The 16740-nt window shown below is 39.0% G+C and overlaps 1 protein-coding gene across 23 annotated transcripts in view; it reads left to right on the top strand.

The window, feature by feature from the left end:
* Window positions 1-16740, top strand: part of neb (nebulin) — a 64812-nt gene that overhangs the window by 16402 nt on the left and 31670 nt on the right. For 19 of the 23 annotated variants that reach the window (XM_028590700.1, XM_028590721.1, XM_028590701.1 and 16 more), the window contains 48 exons: window positions 81-188; window positions 281-592; window positions 727-933; window positions 1038-1142; window positions 1376-1483; window positions 1602-1913; window positions 2037-2243; window positions 2337-2441; window positions 2699-2806; window positions 2939-3250; window positions 3364-3567; window positions 4254-4358; window positions 4490-4597; window positions 4905-5216; window positions 5330-5533; window positions 5683-5787; window positions 5899-6006; window positions 6097-6408; window positions 6521-6724; window positions 6880-6984; window positions 7096-7203; window positions 7417-7728; window positions 7833-8036; window positions 8536-8640; window positions 8747-8854; window positions 8971-9282; window positions 9381-9584; window positions 9698-9802; window positions 9919-10026; window positions 10124-10435; window positions 10536-10739; window positions 10977-11081; window positions 11359-11466; window positions 11588-11899; window positions 12180-12383; window positions 12505-12609; window positions 12772-12879; window positions 12982-13293; window positions 13494-13598; window positions 13750-13848; window positions 13990-14091; window positions 14222-14329; window positions 14437-14748; window positions 15208-15312; window positions 15431-15535; window positions 15627-15731; window positions 15840-15947; window positions 16069-16179. In XM_028590700.1, coding sequence (XP_028446501.1) covers window positions 81-188; window positions 281-592; window positions 727-933; window positions 1038-1142; window positions 1376-1483; window positions 1602-1913; window positions 2037-2243; window positions 2337-2441; window positions 2699-2806; window positions 2939-3250; window positions 3364-3567; window positions 4254-4358; window positions 4490-4597; window positions 4905-5216; window positions 5330-5533; window positions 5683-5787; window positions 5899-6006; window positions 6097-6408; window positions 6521-6724; window positions 6880-6984; window positions 7096-7203; window positions 7417-7728; window positions 7833-8036; window positions 8536-8640; window positions 8747-8854; window positions 8971-9282; window positions 9381-9584; window positions 9698-9802; window positions 9919-10026; window positions 10124-10435; window positions 10536-10739; window positions 10977-11081; window positions 11359-11466; window positions 11588-11899; window positions 12180-12383; window positions 12505-12609; window positions 12772-12879; window positions 12982-13293; window positions 13494-13598; window positions 13750-13848; window positions 13990-14091; window positions 14222-14329; window positions 14437-14748; window positions 15208-15312; window positions 15431-15535; window positions 15627-15731; window positions 15840-15947; window positions 16069-16179 — 8247 coding nt within the window. The remainder of the gene's footprint in view (window positions 1-80; window positions 189-280; window positions 593-726; window positions 934-1037; window positions 1143-1375; window positions 1484-1601; window positions 1914-2036; window positions 2244-2336; window positions 2442-2698; window positions 2807-2938; window positions 3251-3363; window positions 3568-4253; window positions 4359-4489; window positions 4598-4904; window positions 5217-5329; window positions 5534-5682; window positions 5788-5898; window positions 6007-6096; window positions 6409-6520; window positions 6725-6879; window positions 6985-7095; window positions 7204-7416; window positions 7729-7832; window positions 8037-8535; window positions 8641-8746; window positions 8855-8970; window positions 9283-9380; window positions 9585-9697; window positions 9803-9918; window positions 10027-10123; window positions 10436-10535; window positions 10740-10976; window positions 11082-11358; window positions 11467-11587; window positions 11900-12179; window positions 12384-12504; window positions 12610-12771; window positions 12880-12981; window positions 13294-13493; window positions 13599-13749; window positions 13849-13989; window positions 14092-14221; window positions 14330-14436; window positions 14749-15207; window positions 15313-15430; window positions 15536-15626; window positions 15732-15839; window positions 15948-16068; window positions 16180-16740) is intronic. The other 4 variants (XM_028590717.1, XM_028590716.1, XM_028590715.1 and 1 more) reach the window with 4 other exon arrangements.

Genomic DNA, 16740 nt, shown 5'->3' with positions numbered 1-16740 from the left:
TATATATATATATAGTGTACTTATATACTTCAATATTTGATCTTATTTTATTTATATTATTAATTTATATGTTTTTACAGAAACTTTACAAAGCCGGTGTTGTGGAGATGGCCAATAAGGGCCACAACCTTAAAGCAGACGCCATCTCAATTTTGGCTGCCAAAACTGGTACCACCATTGCCAGTGATGTAAGTTGAAAATAAATTCCTGTACCAAATCAAGAAGTTAATCTACTACAAACCATCACACATGTTAAACAAGTATTTATTAACTGTTACAGTACAAGTACAAGCTGGCTTACGAGAAGGCCAGAGGCCACCATGTTGGCTTCCGCAGCATCAAGGACGATCCTCTGCTGGTTCACTACATGGAGGTAGCTAAGCTGCAGAGCGAGAAGAACTACAAGAAGGACTACCACAAGGCCAAGCTGAAGTATCACACCCCAGTAGACATGATGAGTGTGGTACACGCCAAGCACGCCTCTGCTGTTCAGACCTATGCTGGTTACAGACAGATCCAGCACACTTACTCTCTCCTCCCTGATGCCATGAACCTGCAACTTGCTCGCACCATGAACACCCAGTCTAGTGATGTAGGTTCTAAATGTCAAAATACCAGTTGCGCTATGCCGACAATAATTATATGTATTTTTAAAGGCAGATAACAATTGTGTTGTAAAAGTGTTGTATTATCCCTTGATTCATGTGGTCTTGCATTTCTTTTTAGTGTGACTACAAATCTGAATGGAATAACTATATCAGGGGTATTGGATGGGTCCCTATTGGCTCAATTGGAGTTGAGACTGCTAAACTTGGTGGTCAGATTCAGAGTGAACATAGGTACCGCACTCATCCATCCAACTTCAAGTTCAGCAAGCTGATGGACTCCATGGACTTGACTCTGGCCACTGCCAACAACAAGATCATGAACAAGGTGCAAGCATATTCAAATATATAGTGCAGCGTCACAAAATATAAATTATAATCTTGTTCATAAGCATCAACATTCACTTGTTTTTCTGGTGTCTTTATTTACAGAAAGCATACACTGCAGCTTGGGAGAAGGACAAACTGACAGTCCACGTCATGCCAGACGCTCCTGAGATTCTCCTGGCCAAAGCTAATGCCATCACCATGAGCAATGTAAGGCATTAAATTACATATATATATATATATAGTGTACTTATATACTTCAATATTTGATCTTATTTTATTTATATTATTATTTATATTATATATTATTTATAATATATTACGCTCCTTGAGCAATGTAAGGGGGAATCCATGAAACTAATAAATCAACTGTATAGGGTTAATGGTGATCAGTTTATGAATGTAAACACTGTTTTATTCATTGTTATCTTACTCTTTTACAGAAACTTTACAAAGCTGGTGTTGTGGAGATGGCCAATAAGGGCTACCACCTCAAAGCAGATGCCATCCCAATTAAGGCTGCCAAGTCCGGTACCACTATTGCCAGTAATGTAAGTTATAAAAAAAACTTCCTATAGGAAATCAATATTCACAATACATACTGGTAAAATTCATATTGTATGAGAGTACAGTCTCTGTGAGTGACAAAGTACGTGTTTTCTGTCACAGTACAAGTACAAGTTGGCTTACGAGAAGGCCAGAGGCCACCATGTTGGCTTCCGCAACATCAAGGACGATCCTCTGCTGGTTCACTACATGGAGGTGGCCAGATTGCAGAGTGACAAGAACTACAAGAAGGACTACCAGAAGTCCAAGCTGAAGTATCACTCTCCAGTGGACATGATCAGTTTGGTCCATGCCAAGCAGGCTTCTGCTGCTCAAACTATGGCTGGATACAAGCAGAAAAACTCCCACTACACTGTGCTGCCTGATGCCATGAACCTGCAACTAGCGCGTAACATGCAGTTCATCGCCAGTGATGTATGTAGAGAGTCTGACTTAATCATTTTAAAATAAAAATCCAAAGTTTTGCGTTAATGTTACCATTACTGTATGGGGCTGTGCTTTGTGAAGGAAATAATTTCTGTTGATATTCTCCCTCAGAACCAGTACAAGAGTGAGTATGAAAGCTTCATAAAGGGAATAGGATGGGTCCCTATTGGATCACTCGATGTTGAGAAAGCAAAAATAGGAGGCAAGATTCTCAGTGAGGCCCTATACCGTCAAGCTCCTAGCAACTTCAAATTCACTAAGGACATGCACTCCATGGATCTGACACTAGCCACTGCCAACAACCAGATTATGAATAAGGTACTGAAAAGCACTTGCTGTGAAAAAAAAAACACATATCTCTTCTCTAGTATTCATGTCTAAGATGTCAAACCAACAATGTTTTGTTTTTAGAAATCCTACACCACTGCTTGGGAGAAAGACAAGACTTCGATCCACATCATGCCTGATGCAATGGACATTGTTCTTGCGAGAGGAAACAAGAAGAACTTCAGTGAGGTACAGTGCGATAACTTAATTTATCTACCCATTTTCACAAATTTTTTTTTCTAGATCTGTCATGATTTGTAATGAAAATAAACAACACAGTATAGACAAATAGGAAATCTGTACTATTATTTCAGCTTGGTGCATTAGTTAATTCATTTGAAAGATGACATGCTTTTTCCTTTATTTTATATATATATATATATATATATATATATATATATATATATATATATATATATATATATTCATATATTCTCTCTCTTCAGAAACTGTACAAATTGGACAATGAACTGTCCAAGAAGAAGGGCCATCATGTTCGTGGGGATGCAATTGCAGTCCTTGCTGCCAAAGCCTCCACTGCTATTGCTAGTGATGTAAGTGTCTGTGTGGTTATTTCTATACTGTACTACATACTGTATACTGTATATTATTTGTTATGCTTCCCCCCTCAACAGAGTTTGGTTATGAAAACTCACATTTTCAGTTGCTTTGTTACTCATTTGCAGTACAAGTACCATGCAGGATACCGTAAGCAGGTTGGCCACCACATCGGTGCTCGCTGCATCCAGGATGATCCTCTGCTCATGCTGGCTCTGAACTCTGCCAGAATTGCCAGTGATGCCCTGTACAAGAAGGACTTCAACAAGTCCAAGACCAAGTTCAATCTGCCAGTGGACATGATTGCCTTTGAACTGGCCAAGAAGAACCAGATTCAGGTCAACCACGCCAACTACATCACTCGCCTCCACAACTGGACTTGCCTGCCAGACTCCAATGATGTCCGCCTGGCCAGACATGCATATGACCTACAGAGTGATGTTAGTAAGAATCCTTGAATTTATACTCTGAAAAGTTTTCATGGTTAGGAATGTATCTTTTTTAAGTTCTGGAACATCTTTCACTATAATAAACCCTTTTCTGTTTTGTCCAGGCTGTTTACAAGGAAGATCTGAAGATGTTGCAGGGTATTGGATGGGTGCCTATAGGTTCACTGGATGTTGAGAAGGCGAAGAAAGCTGGTGAGGCCCTGAGTGAGAGAAAGTATCGTCAACACCCAAGCAACTATAAATTTAAAATGACCACTGAAGACATGGCCATGGCGTTGGCTAAGGCCAACGCTCAGGTTATCAACAAGGTATTTGCAGCTACTGCCCCAACATTTTATTGTGTCTCATATTTATGATGTTTAAAAAAAAAAAAAACTAATAACACTCAAGAAAATTGTCTTTGAGTTTACAGTAGAGGGACTGATTCAGGTCTTTTTCTTACACCAAATACATTTTATTATATTTTGTTTAGTTATTTTAAAACATAAGGAAGGAAGATAACATGGCAACACTCAGGAAGAATATACATTTTTATAACGTAAGTTTTTGAATGCAGGTTTAAGGCATTTCCACATTGGCTTCACGTTTCAGACACGGAAGTTGCTGCTTGTACAGTACACTATCACTGATGTTTAACCGTAAATATTTGCGTTCTCACTTACACATAAAGTGAAAGGTTCAGCGATCATGCAAACAGCAACCATGACAAAGGAAACCCTTGTGTTTAGACTGTGCCTAAAGAAATGTTTTTGATTTTGTTATGACTGCCACCTTGGGGCTTTGTTGTACAGAATAATTCTAATCTATTCCATATAATCAATTTAAATTGTACAAAACTGAGTAAACATTCCAGCTGACTGACAAAAAAACATCTGAATGACTACATTTGTCTAAGATCAGTATTGATTTAATTATCAATAAATGCCAATTAATCTTCTGCTAAAAGTTTTTTTTGTATTGAAATTAAACAAAAATAAATAACTTTAAATTACAGCAAGCCTACATTAAAGCCTGGGAAAAAGACAAGACAACCATTCATGTCATGCCTGATGCCATGGATATTCAACTGGCCAAAGCAAACAAATCCAACTACAGTTTGGTGAGTCCTTCTAAAACATTCTGAAAAAAGTTAAGTTGTTGTCATAGCTTTTGAAGCAACATGCTTGATAATACAACACTGTTTTTCAAAAGATGCTTGAAGGTTTTTTGTATTTTTTCCCCTTTATACAGAACACGTACAAGCAGGCACATGAAGAGGCCAAAAAGAAGGGGTACGACCTGCGTAATGATGCCATTTCCATCATTGCAGCGAAGGCTACAAGGGATATCGCCAGCGACGTAAAATTATTTAATTTCCATTTATTACAATTAGCACACATATTTTAAATATAAAAAGGTAAAGCATGTAATTGTTGAGCAGTTTAATGTATTCAAATGATTGCGTTATAGATTTGTTTTTTGTAATGTAGTATACTTTTTCATGCTAATATTCCACATTAGTAAAAATGTTATAAACTACACGATTACATACTTAATTTATACTGAAATTGATGTGCAGCAAAGTTTGAAGACAATATTGCTACTGATACTATTGCCTTGTGAAAAGCATATCGTTTTGATCAGTTGCTTTGTTACTCATTTGCAGTATAAGTACCATGCAGGATACCGTAAGCAGGTTGGCCACCACATCGGTGCTCGCTGCGTCCAGGATGATCCTCTGCTCATGCTGGCTCTGAACTCTGCCAGAATTGCCAGTGATGCCCTGTACAAGAAGGACTTCAACAAGTCCAAGACCAAGTTCAATCTGCCAGTGGACATGATTGCCTTTGAACTGGCCAAGAAGAACCAGATTCAAGTCAACCACGCCAACTACATCACTCGCCTCCACAACTGGACTTGCCTGCCAGACTCCAATGATGTCCGCCTGGCCAGACATGCATATGACCTACAGAGTGATGTGAGTAAGAATCCTTGAATTTATACTGTGAAAAATATAACTTTTTATGAATGTTTATTTTTAAAGTTTTGGAACATCGTTAACAATAATAAACCCTTTTTTGTTTTGTCCAGGCTGTTTACAAGGAAGATCTGAAGATGTTGCAGGGTATTGGATGGGTGCCTATAGGTTCACTGGATGTTGAGAAGGCGAAGAAAGCTGGTGAGGCCCTGAGTGAGAGAAAGTATCGTCAACACCCAAGCAACTTCAAATTCAAACTCACCACTGAAGATATGCCCATGGTGTTGGCTAAGGCCAACGCTCAGGTTATGAACAAGGTATGAAATCATATGTAAAGAATGATTTTGTATAATATTAAATAACTATAGCAACTACATATGATGAGGAAATAATTTAACCATAAAAATGCTTACTTGCAGATTTCATAATGTAAGCACATTTTCATGTTTCTGATTTCTGACTGCAGAAAGCATACGTTGAAGCCTGGGGAAATGATAAATCGAAGATCCACATCATGCCTGATGCTATGGATGTTCTTCTAGCCAAAGCAAACAATGTCAACTACAGCATGGTATGTGGAAAATTAAATAGTAATGATGGCACAGCAATTCGTATTTATAGGTTACTTTCAATGTTATATTTATATACTTAACGTCTCTGGATTAATTGTGTTTGGTTACAGAAAAAGTACAAACAGGCAAATGAAGACGCCAAGAAGAAGGGCTACGATATCCGCAATGATGCCATTTCCATTAAAGCAGCCCGGGCTTCCAGGGACATTGCCAGTGATGTAAGCTTCTGGATTTTTTAACAATGATAAATGGTTACCATACATGTATTACTGTACATGTAACCACATAACTTTGTTTTTGTTTTTTAGCACAAGTACCATGCTGGATACCGTAAGCAGGTTGGCCACCACATCGGTGCTCGCTGCGTCCAGGATGATCCTCTGCTCATGCTGGCTCTGAACTCTGCCAGAATTGCCAGTGATGCCCTGTACAAGAAGGACTTCAACAAGTCCAAGACCAAGTTCAATCTGCCAGTGGACATGATTGCCTTTGAACTGGCCAAGAAGAACCAGATTCAAGTCAACCACGCCAACTACATCACTCGCCTCCACAACTGGACTTGCCTGCCAGACTCCAATGATGTCCGTCTGGCCAGACATGCATATGACCTACAGAGTGATGTGAGTAAGAATCCTTGAATTTATACTCTGAAACATTTTCATGTTTATTAATGTATAATTTTAAGTTTTGGAACATCATTAACCATAACAAACCCTTTTCTGTTTTGTCCAGGCTGTTTACAAGGAAGATCTGAAGATGTTGCAGGGTATTGGATGGGTGCCTATAGGTTCACTGGATGTTGAGAAGGCGAAGAAAGCTGGTGAGGCCCTGAGTGAGAGAAAGTATCGTCAACACCCAAGCAACTTCAAATTCAAACTCACCACTGAAGATATGCCCATGGTGTTGGCTAAGGCCAATGCTCAGGTTATGAACAAGGTATGAAATCATATGTAAAGAATGATTTTGTATAATATCAATTAAGTATAGCAACTACATATGGATATGATGAGGAAATAATTTAACCATAAAAATGCTTACTTGCAGATTTCATAATGTAAGTACATTTTCATGTTTCTGATTTCTGACTGCAGAAAGCATACGTTGAAGCCTGGGATAATGATAAGTCGAAGATCCACATCATGCCTGATGCTATGGATGTTCTTCTAGCCAAAGCAAACAATGTCAACTACAGCATGGTATGTGGAAAATTAAATAGTAATGATGGCACAGCAATTCGTATTTATGGATTACTTTCATTGTTAAATTTACATACTTAAGGTCTCTGGGATAATTGTGTTTGGTTACAGAAAAAGTACAAACAGGCAAATGAAGACGCCAAGAAGAAGGGCTACGATATCCGCAATGATGCCATTTCCATTAAAGCAGCCCGGGCTTCTAGGGACATTGCCAGTGATGTAAGTGTTTCATTTTAGTTATTTATTTGAAAAGTGACAAGTGATTGTTAATTGTAATATTATTTATATTATAAATTCCATGTGAATTTTATTATAGACAACTAATCATGTTTGCCAAAACAGTATAGTAAATAAATTATTTCATTTTACCCTTCGGACAAAATGTGTGTGTAAGTGTTAATAAACAATGAAATTATTACATTTTTCTTCCAGTACAAGTACCATGCAGGATACCGTAAGCAGGTTGGCCACCACATCGGTGCTCGCTGCGTCCAGGATGATCCTCTGCTCATGCTGGCTCTGAACTCTGCCAGAATTGCCAGTGATGCCCTGTACAAGAAGGACTTCAACAAGTCCAAGACCAAGTTCAATCTGCCAGTGGACATGATTGCCTTTGAACTGGCCAAGAAGAACCAGATTCAAGTCAACCACGCCAACTACATCACTCGCCTCCACAACTGGACTTGCCTACCAGACTCCAATGATGTCCGCCTGGCCAGACATGCATATGACCTACAGAGTGATGTGAGTAAGAATCTATACCCTGAAACGTTTTCAAGTTTATTAATGTATAATTTTAAGTTTTGTAAGGTTGTTAACTATAATAAACCCTTTTCTGTTTTGTCCAGGCTGTTTACAAGGAAGATCTGAAGATGTTGCAGGGTATTGGATGGGTGCCTATAGGTTCACTGGATGTTGAGAAGGCGAAGAAAGCTGGTGAGGCCCTGAGTGAGAGAAAGTATCGTCAACACCCAAGCAACTTCAAATTCAAAATGACCACTGAAGACATCCCCATGGTGTTGGCTAAGGCCAATGCTCAGGTTATGAACAAGGTATTTCCTTTGCAGCTACTGCCCCAACATTTTATTGTGTATTATATTTATGCAGTTTTTTTCAGAAACTAATAACACTTAACATTTTCTTTAAGCATACAGTAGAACAACTGTTTCAGTTTTTTTATTACATTGAATACATTTTATTATATTTTTGTTTAGTTATTTTCAAAACATAAGTAAGGAAGATAACATGTCAACACTTGAAATAAACCAATTCATTTTTATAACATAGATTTTTCCAAGTAATAATAATGGCCAAGTATATCATTTTGTCAAATAAGATTATTTTCTGTCCAATGAAAAGGGCATTTTATTTTGGAACATTTGAGTTTGGTGCTAGAATTTATAATTCTTTTGGTAAAATACAAATTTATATTTGTGTGAAAGGGCTTATAATAATAACAACTACCTTAATGTGCAATGGAGATCTCTCTCTGGAGATCTTTAAAGTCAATACCATCAAGTAATACTCGAAAAATGTGTGGTTTTGTTCCAGAATCTCTACACTGAAGCATGGGAGAAGGATAAGACCAAGCTGCACATCCAACCTAACACTCCTGAGATCATCCTCTCTCAGCAGAATGCTATCAACATGAGCAAGGTTAGGTTAGTGGAAAGCCTTACGCTTTCCAGAATTAAGCGCCATTATTAGGCCTCCATTTGTTTAAACAGTAAGCAAAAGTATTCATAAATGTCTTACTTTTCAGAAACTCTACAGACAAGGTTTTGAGGCCACCATCAACAAAGGCTATTTCCTCCCTGTGGATGCAATCTCTGTCAAGGCTGCTAAGGGCTCCAGGGACATCATCAGTGATGTGAGTGACTCATAACTGTATCTAAAATCTGTTTATATGATTGACACACTGGTATTAGACATAAAGTGAGAGATGTTCTAGTTGTAACATAAAACATTTTCTGCTGATATCATCAGTACAAGTACAAGACGGGATACCGTAAGCAGGTCGGCCACCACATCGGTGCTCGCTGCGTCCAGGACGACCCTCTGATCATGCTGGCTCTGAACGGAGCCAAGATTGCCAGTGATGCCCTGTATAAGAAGGACTTCAACAAGTCCAAAACCAAGTTCAACCTGCCAGTGGACATGCTGAATATTGAACTGGCCAAGAAATGCCAGATTCAAGTCAACCACGCTAACTATATCACCCGCCTGCACCAGTGGACTTGCCTGCCAGACTCCAATGATGTCCGCCAGGCTAGGAAGGCCTACGATCTTCAGAGTGATGTGAGCCTTTCTCTGACATATTCAACATATCACAACTTAATATCATGTCAACTGTGCTTACGTGTTTTAATGTAACATGTTCATGCTTTTCCCAACAGGCTGTATACAAAGCTGACATGGATGAGGTCATAGGCGTAGGATGGGTCCCCATCGGTTCAATTGATGTGGTGAAGGCCAAGAATGCTGGAAGAATTCTCAGCGAACATCTCTACAGAGTGAAACCAGACACACAGAAATATACAACTGACATGTCTTCCATGTCCATGGTCTTGGCCAAAGCAAATGCTGAAATCATCAACAAGGTAAGAATATCAAATCCCTTTTTTCCTTTTTTATTCTTTTTTTTTTATACAAACAAAATCCATTCCTGGTGTTTACAATTTGTGTGTTCTTCTTTTTCTGTTTCTCACCACAGAAAAAGTACATTTCTGCTTGGGAGGCTGACAAGGTTAAGAATCATATTATCCCTGATTTACCTGAGATTTTGCTTTCTAAAGCTAATGCTCACAACATCAGTAAGGTACGTTTGGTCTGCTTTGAAAAATAGTATTACACATCCATGTCCAGAAAATATCAGTGATATATAGGCATCATGTTTTTCATTTCATAATTCAACTTTTTTCATTACTCTTTCAGAAACTATACAGGGAAGGTGTTGAGGAGATCTTTAGAAAGGGCTACGATATTAAGGCCGATGCTGTCTCTATTGTTGCTGCCAAACGTGGAAGAGAAATCATCAGTGATGTACGTAACATACAAATGAATATTTTTCTTTGTGATATTGACTTTGGCTTATTTGTACATAAATCTGTCAACTGTCATTTTACTCCTCTCTTCACAGTACAAATACAAGACGGGATACCGTAAGCAGGTCGGTCACCACATCGGAGCCCTCAGTGTCCATGACGACCCTCTGATCATGCTGGCTCTGAACGGAGCCAAGATTGCCAGTGATGCCTTGTACAAGAAGGACTTCAACAAGTCCAAAACCAAGTTCAATCTGCCAGTGGACATGCTGAATCTTGAACTGGCCAAGAAATGCCAGATCCAAGTCAACGATTTCAATTACAGAACTCATCTGCACAACTGGACCTGCCTACCAGACTCCACTGATGTGGTCCAGGCCAGAAAGGCGTATGACCTGCAGAGTGATGTGAGTAATGAATATTTCTCAGAATGTGTTTGCTGAAGACTGCAAGGATTTTTTTTTAACTCAATGTGACTCTCCTGTTTCTTCCTGCTGTGACTTGTAGGCTGTTTACAAGGCCGACATGGAGTGGATCAGGGGAACAGGTTGGGTGCCAATTGGTTCAGTTGATGTGGAGAAAGTCAAGAAAGCGGGAGCGGTCCTGAGCGAGATCAAGTACCGTCAGCATCCCTCCAACTTCAAATTCACTGCCAAGACAACTGACATGCCATATGTCCTTGCTCAGGCTAATGCCCATATCATGGACAAGGTAGATATTGCTTCTTAAATATTATGTCATCGTATTTATTTAAATTTTTCTTTTCTTATTTTTTTTTTTTTTTATTCTAAAAATGGTATACCAAATCTTTGGCTAAATGTTTTATCACTTGCATTTGTTTGACCCTAATGAGGACAGCTTGTTTCAACCAAAATTCTGTTTATTATGGTATTATATGACTCAGATACAGTCATGTCTCACTAAACCGTGTTAATATTCTGTTTACAGAAAGCATATATTTCTGCCTGGGAGAACGACAAGATCAAGCTTCACTCCACGCCTGACACCCCAGAGATCATCCTGGCCAAGCAGAATAATTTCAACACCAGTCTGGTAATGCAGTGCCTCTTTATGTAGTTGTACAACCAATTAGTACATCATAAATGATCATATCAGTAATTGGTAACTTTATGTATTGAAATCAGTTAATTGTGCAAACGTTTGAAAAAAAGAACGATATTGTCATGTAGTAGTTGTTGACCTTTTAATCACATCTAGTGTGAAGGAAATTGTCTGCTCCATCGATACTGGTATTTTGTATTTGTATTATGATGTATAGCACACAGTTTGTATATCAGACAACCTGAAACCTTAATTCTTGTTTCCTCAGAAACAATATCGTGAAGGCTATATGGACACCATAAACAAAGGCTACTACCTTCCCAAAGATGCAATTTCTGTTTTAGCAGCCAGGGCCTCCCGGGACATCGTCAGTGATGTAAGTCGGTACTCTCGTTTTCCTTTTCTCGCTTCACAAGCTGAATTCTTCTGCATCTTTTTATTTTTTATTTCACTGCAATTATGAAACTAATTCATACATTTCTATCCCAAATGTTTAGTACAAATACAAGGCTGGTTACCGCAAGCAATGTGGCCATCATATTGGTGCACTCAGTGTTAAAGACGACCCACTGATTATGTTGGCCGCTAATGCAGCCAGGATCTCCAGTGACAACATCTATAAGAAGAACTTCAATGAGACCAAGACCAAGTACCACCTGCCAGTGGACATGCTGACAATTGAACTTGCCAAGAAATGCCAGCAGCAAGTGAATGACTTCAACTATAGAACTCACTTACACCAGTGGACCTGCCTGCCAGACTCCAGTGATGTGGTTCAGGCTAGAAAGGTCTACGACTTACAGAGTGATGTAAGTACATGTAAAGTTAAGCGGACTTGTCGAGAATTGACGAAGTAAGAGAGGATTTTGTTGTTATCCTACTCTTACTGTTACACCAAAAGGCATCATTACCATAATGGAAATTGCCTTAAGTTACTATGTTTTCTTGACTATGAAGAGAATGTATGTTTGTTGGTTTAATAGATTCAGATCAGTGCTAGCATTTGTACCTCAATCTGCATTTTCAACAAATTAAAAAAACAAAAACATAACAATATTTGGTGAGGTTAAAACTGATATTGTTTTTTAGGCCGTATACCGAGCTGATCTGGAGTGGCTGAGGGGATGCGGCTGGTCACCACAGGACTCTGTGGACGTCATCAAAGCTAAAAATGCCCAGGCTATTATCAATGAGAGGCTCTACCGCCAGCCCCCAAGCACTGTCAAGTTCACCAGTGTTGTTGACCTCCCGGCAATTGTCTTGTCCAAGCAAAATGCCCTCAACATCAGTGATGTGAGTAATTCAATATTTTGACATGCTTCATGCTTTCTCTAGGGAATTTAAAACATAACAATACATATTTTGTACAAATATTTGTGTAAATGATAAGTTAACGTTTGTTTCTTTCTAACAGAGGAAATATAAGGAAGTCTGGGATAAAGACAAGGTCAGCTTTCACCTGCCACCTGATGCCCCCAGCTTTGTACTGTCCAAGGCCAATGCTATCAGCATCAGCAATGTAAGTTTGCACTGTTTTGCCTATGTTGAAATTCTGAAAAGTATATAAAAATCTTATTTGTTGAAATGTATTATTCAATCAGTGCATGATTACTGTGATTTCGATCCGCTGACACTACTATTTCGTACAGTCTTTTTGATCATATTTTCTTGCTCTGTGCAGAAACTGTACACAAAGGCATGGGATGACCAGAAGGCCAAAGGCTACCATATCAAGCAGGATGCTATCGCTGTGCTGAAGGCTAGAGCTTCCAGAGACATCATTAGTGACGTAAGAATAGAAAATGGGATCAGGTTTAAATACAACAAATGCATAAATGGGATACTTTCTGTCTTTTCATCATCACTCAACTTTTCATCTCTTCTCTTTTAGTACAAGTACCATACAGGATACCGTAAGCAGGTTGGCCACCACATTGGTGCTCGCTGCGTGCAAGACGACCCTCTGATAATGCTGGCTATGAACGGAGCCAAGATTGCCAGTGATGCCCTGTACAAGAAGGACTTTAACAAGTCCAAGACCAAATTCAACCTGCCAGTCGACATGCTGAATCTTGAACTGGCCAAAAAATGCCAGATCCAAGTTAACGATTTCAACTACAGAACACATCTGCACAACTGGACCTGCCTGCCAGACTCCACTGATGTGGTCCAGGCCAGAAAGGCCTACGATCTGCAGAGCGATGTAGGTTTATAGTAATGCTTGTGGATAGCATTCATTCACATACACTATTGTAGCAATGATCAAATATGTATTGGGTCTTTGAAGGGTTTATACTGTATACACCTATTTTAGCCCAAGAACCTCTCATATTGTGATTATTGTCTGTATAAATTTGTAATGTCTTGAAAACAAATAAAGATATGCCTGTTTTTTTTCCCCAGGCTGTCTACAAAGCTGATTTGGAATGGATCCGTGGATGTGGATGGATACCACATGAGTCTGTGGAAGTTTTGAAGGTGAAGCATGCACAGAAGATCCTGGCTGATGTAAGTCTGACTACAATTTGACTTTTTAATTACTTGTGAAATCACAGACATTTCTATACATTTGTAAACATTTAAAGGAATGTTTTTAGCTAGCCAAAATGCACATCCATCTTAAATTTGCCAAAATATTGTTCTTTCTTGCTACTTACAGAGAGGCTACCGTGTCAAATTGGATGATCAGAAATTCACGGTTAAAACTGACAGAGTTGACTTGGTCTGTGCCAAGAATGCTGCTAACGTCCTCAACGAGGTGAGGATGACTTTCTGTTATTCAGATGCTGTTTGGAAATGTTTTTAGTCCTTTCTTCAGTTGAAACCCCTACCAGAATATTAACAATGACAGATTTGTGTTTGTTTTGGTAACTGCATTATGATTTATCGCTCTGCTCAGGCCAAATATCGTGAGGCCTGGCACAATGACAAGACCAAGTACACAGTGGTGGACACTCCAATTCTTGCCACAGCCAGAGAGGTGGCTAAGAACGTTCACCCGGTAAGATGACTCCTCAAGGGAGGTAGTTGCTATTAACATTCTTTGTCCTGTACCAATTGTATCCATTATTTTCAGCTCGATAAGCAATACATCATCATAAACCTATAATAAACATTTCCATCTCTTTCAGAAACTGTACACCAAAGCATGGGATAAGGTCAAAGCCACAGGCTACTTCATGCCTGGAGATGCTGTACCAATCAAGCAGTGCATCCTCACGAGTAAAGTGCAGAGTCAAGTGAGTAGTGCATCTGTTTCTTTCATAATAAGAACATTAATTAATTATATAATATATAATAATAGTATAATAATATGATATAATAATGTGTTCTGTCTGTCCTGTAGCATAAGTACCTTGAGAGTTACCGTAAGCAGGTTGGCCATCACATCGGTGCCCTCAGCAGCCAGGATGACCCTCTGATCATGCTGGCTCTGAACTCAGCCAAGATTGCCAGTGATGCCCTGTACAAGAAGGACTTTAACAAGTCCAAGACCAAATTCAACCTGCCAGTCGACATGCTGCAGTTTGAACTGGCCAAGAAATGTCAGAGACAAGTTAATGATGACCTCTACAGAACCCGCCTGCACCAGTGGACCTGCCTGCCAGACTCCACTGATGTGGTCCAGGCCAGAAAGGCCTACGATCTGCAGAGCGATGTAGGTTTATAGTAATGCTTGTGGATAGCATTCATTCACATACACTGTTGTAACATTGATCAAATATTTATTGGGTCTTTTGAGGGGTCTATACTGTATATACCTATTTTATCCCAAGAAAGTGATGTGGTTCAGGCTAGAAAGGTCTATGACTTACAGAGTGATGTAAGTACATGTAAAGTTTAGAATTGATGAAGTAAGAGCAGATTGTTTGGAGTTTGTTTTTAGCTCTTATCCTATCCTACACCAAAAAGCATAATTTCCATAATGGAAATTGCCTTAAGTTACTATGTTTTCTTGAACATGCAAACCCACATCCAGGCCCGAAAAGCCTATGAATTTCAAAGTGATGTGAGTGCTAATCACACTAACCTAAGACTTCTTTATCACATTGGTATAATAAATTAACAGAAACCTCTTTCTTACCTTCCTAATATGTAACTTGCTTTCTGTCTTCAGAGTGTGTATAAGGCTGATTTGGAATGGATTCGTGGCTGCGGCTGGCTGCCAGCTGAATCTGTTGATCACGTCAAGGCCAGGAAGGCCCAGGAGATTCTCAACGAGGTATGTTTACTGTATTGCATTTAGTCTTTTATTTTGGCTGGTTTTCTTTTAGCACATTTTGCCTATTTTCTGTCAGTTTTTTGTCTTACCTCAAAGGTGTATTTTTTTGTTGTTGCAGAGGCTCTACAAGAAGAATGCCAAAGAATGCTTTGGAAAATTCACCCTGATTGTGGACCGCCCTGAGCTTGTCTTGGCGAGGATAAATGCTGCCAACCTCAGTGATGTATGTAAAAAATCTAATTTAAACTTCTAAATTTCAAGAAGCATAGTAATAATAAACAAATCAAAATTTTGTTGTTTGCTTCCTACTCTAGCTGAAGTACAAAGAGACCTTCAATGCAGAAAAGGGTACTTATATTGGTTCAGAAGACACTCCTCAACTGGCCCATAGCAGGGATGTGGCTAAGAACATCAGTGAGGTAATGTAAACTATTTATTATTTCATTAAATTACGATTTTTGTCGATTGTATTTCACATATTGTATCAGCCTTGTCTTAAACATTGTGCCTACTTTGTGTGATTTTAGAAATTCTACAAACTGCAATGGGACGAGTCTAAGGCTACAGGCTACCAGCTGAACCATGAATACATCCCACTTCTCAGCGGCAAGAAGGGCAGGGAGATCGCTAGTGATGTGAGTGTCTTACACTTCTTTATAGTTGTCATTGCTGATAAGGCAAAGCGCATGGAATCATGTTTTCTTCTTACAGTATGTAAACAAAAGTTGAGACTTTTATTATTCTGGATCTTACTAGGTCAAGTACAAGGAACACCATGAGAAGGCCAAGGGTCACTACATGGCTGGGACCCTGGTGGACTTCCCTGAGGTGATGCGCTGTGGACACCAGGAAAAGAACAAGGGACTGGTAAGATATTGTGTGAATTTTTGTCCCGGTCCACCCCTTTGAGTTTTCTCCATTTATTCCATACATATCAAGCAGCTTAATACATCTGCAAGGTACTATAAAAGCAAACGGATATCACGTCATGCACCACAAGATTCAGAGAATTCAGGCAAAAGATAGCATAAATGATATTCCCCTGTCCAAAAAAAATGCAAAGGCTAAATGTAAGTAAGTAAGAATCGAGGTAAATGGTCTTAGACATACTTGGGCCTGATTAACTGTACATTTTAATGCTGTAAATGATGTGTGGCTTGCAAATCTTCTTCATAAAGATTTTTTTATTTAACTCTTTTTTTTTTTTTTTGGTTATTTAATTTTTTTTTTAGTGAACAACAAACAAGGTTGGAGCAAGCAGATTTAAGTGTACAAGACATAGTTGACACGGTATGCCAATTCCCCTCATATCCCTCCCCCCACCCAGATCAGGTCCAAACACAGACTCATACACGCAGACAGACACACACCTGCCAGGGCACATCACATCACAAAAAAAAATAAAAGAAATTATTACAATAAATAAAT

This window comes from Perca flavescens, chromosome 11, assembly GCF_004354835.1.
Source record: "Perca flavescens isolate YP-PL-M2 chromosome 11, PFLA_1.0, whole genome shotgun sequence".
NCBI lineage: Eukaryota > Metazoa > Chordata > Actinopteri > Perciformes > Percidae > Perca > Perca flavescens.
The sequence above is the reverse complement of the archived record's forward strand: the minus strand, read 5'-3'. Positions and strand labels throughout refer to the sequence as shown.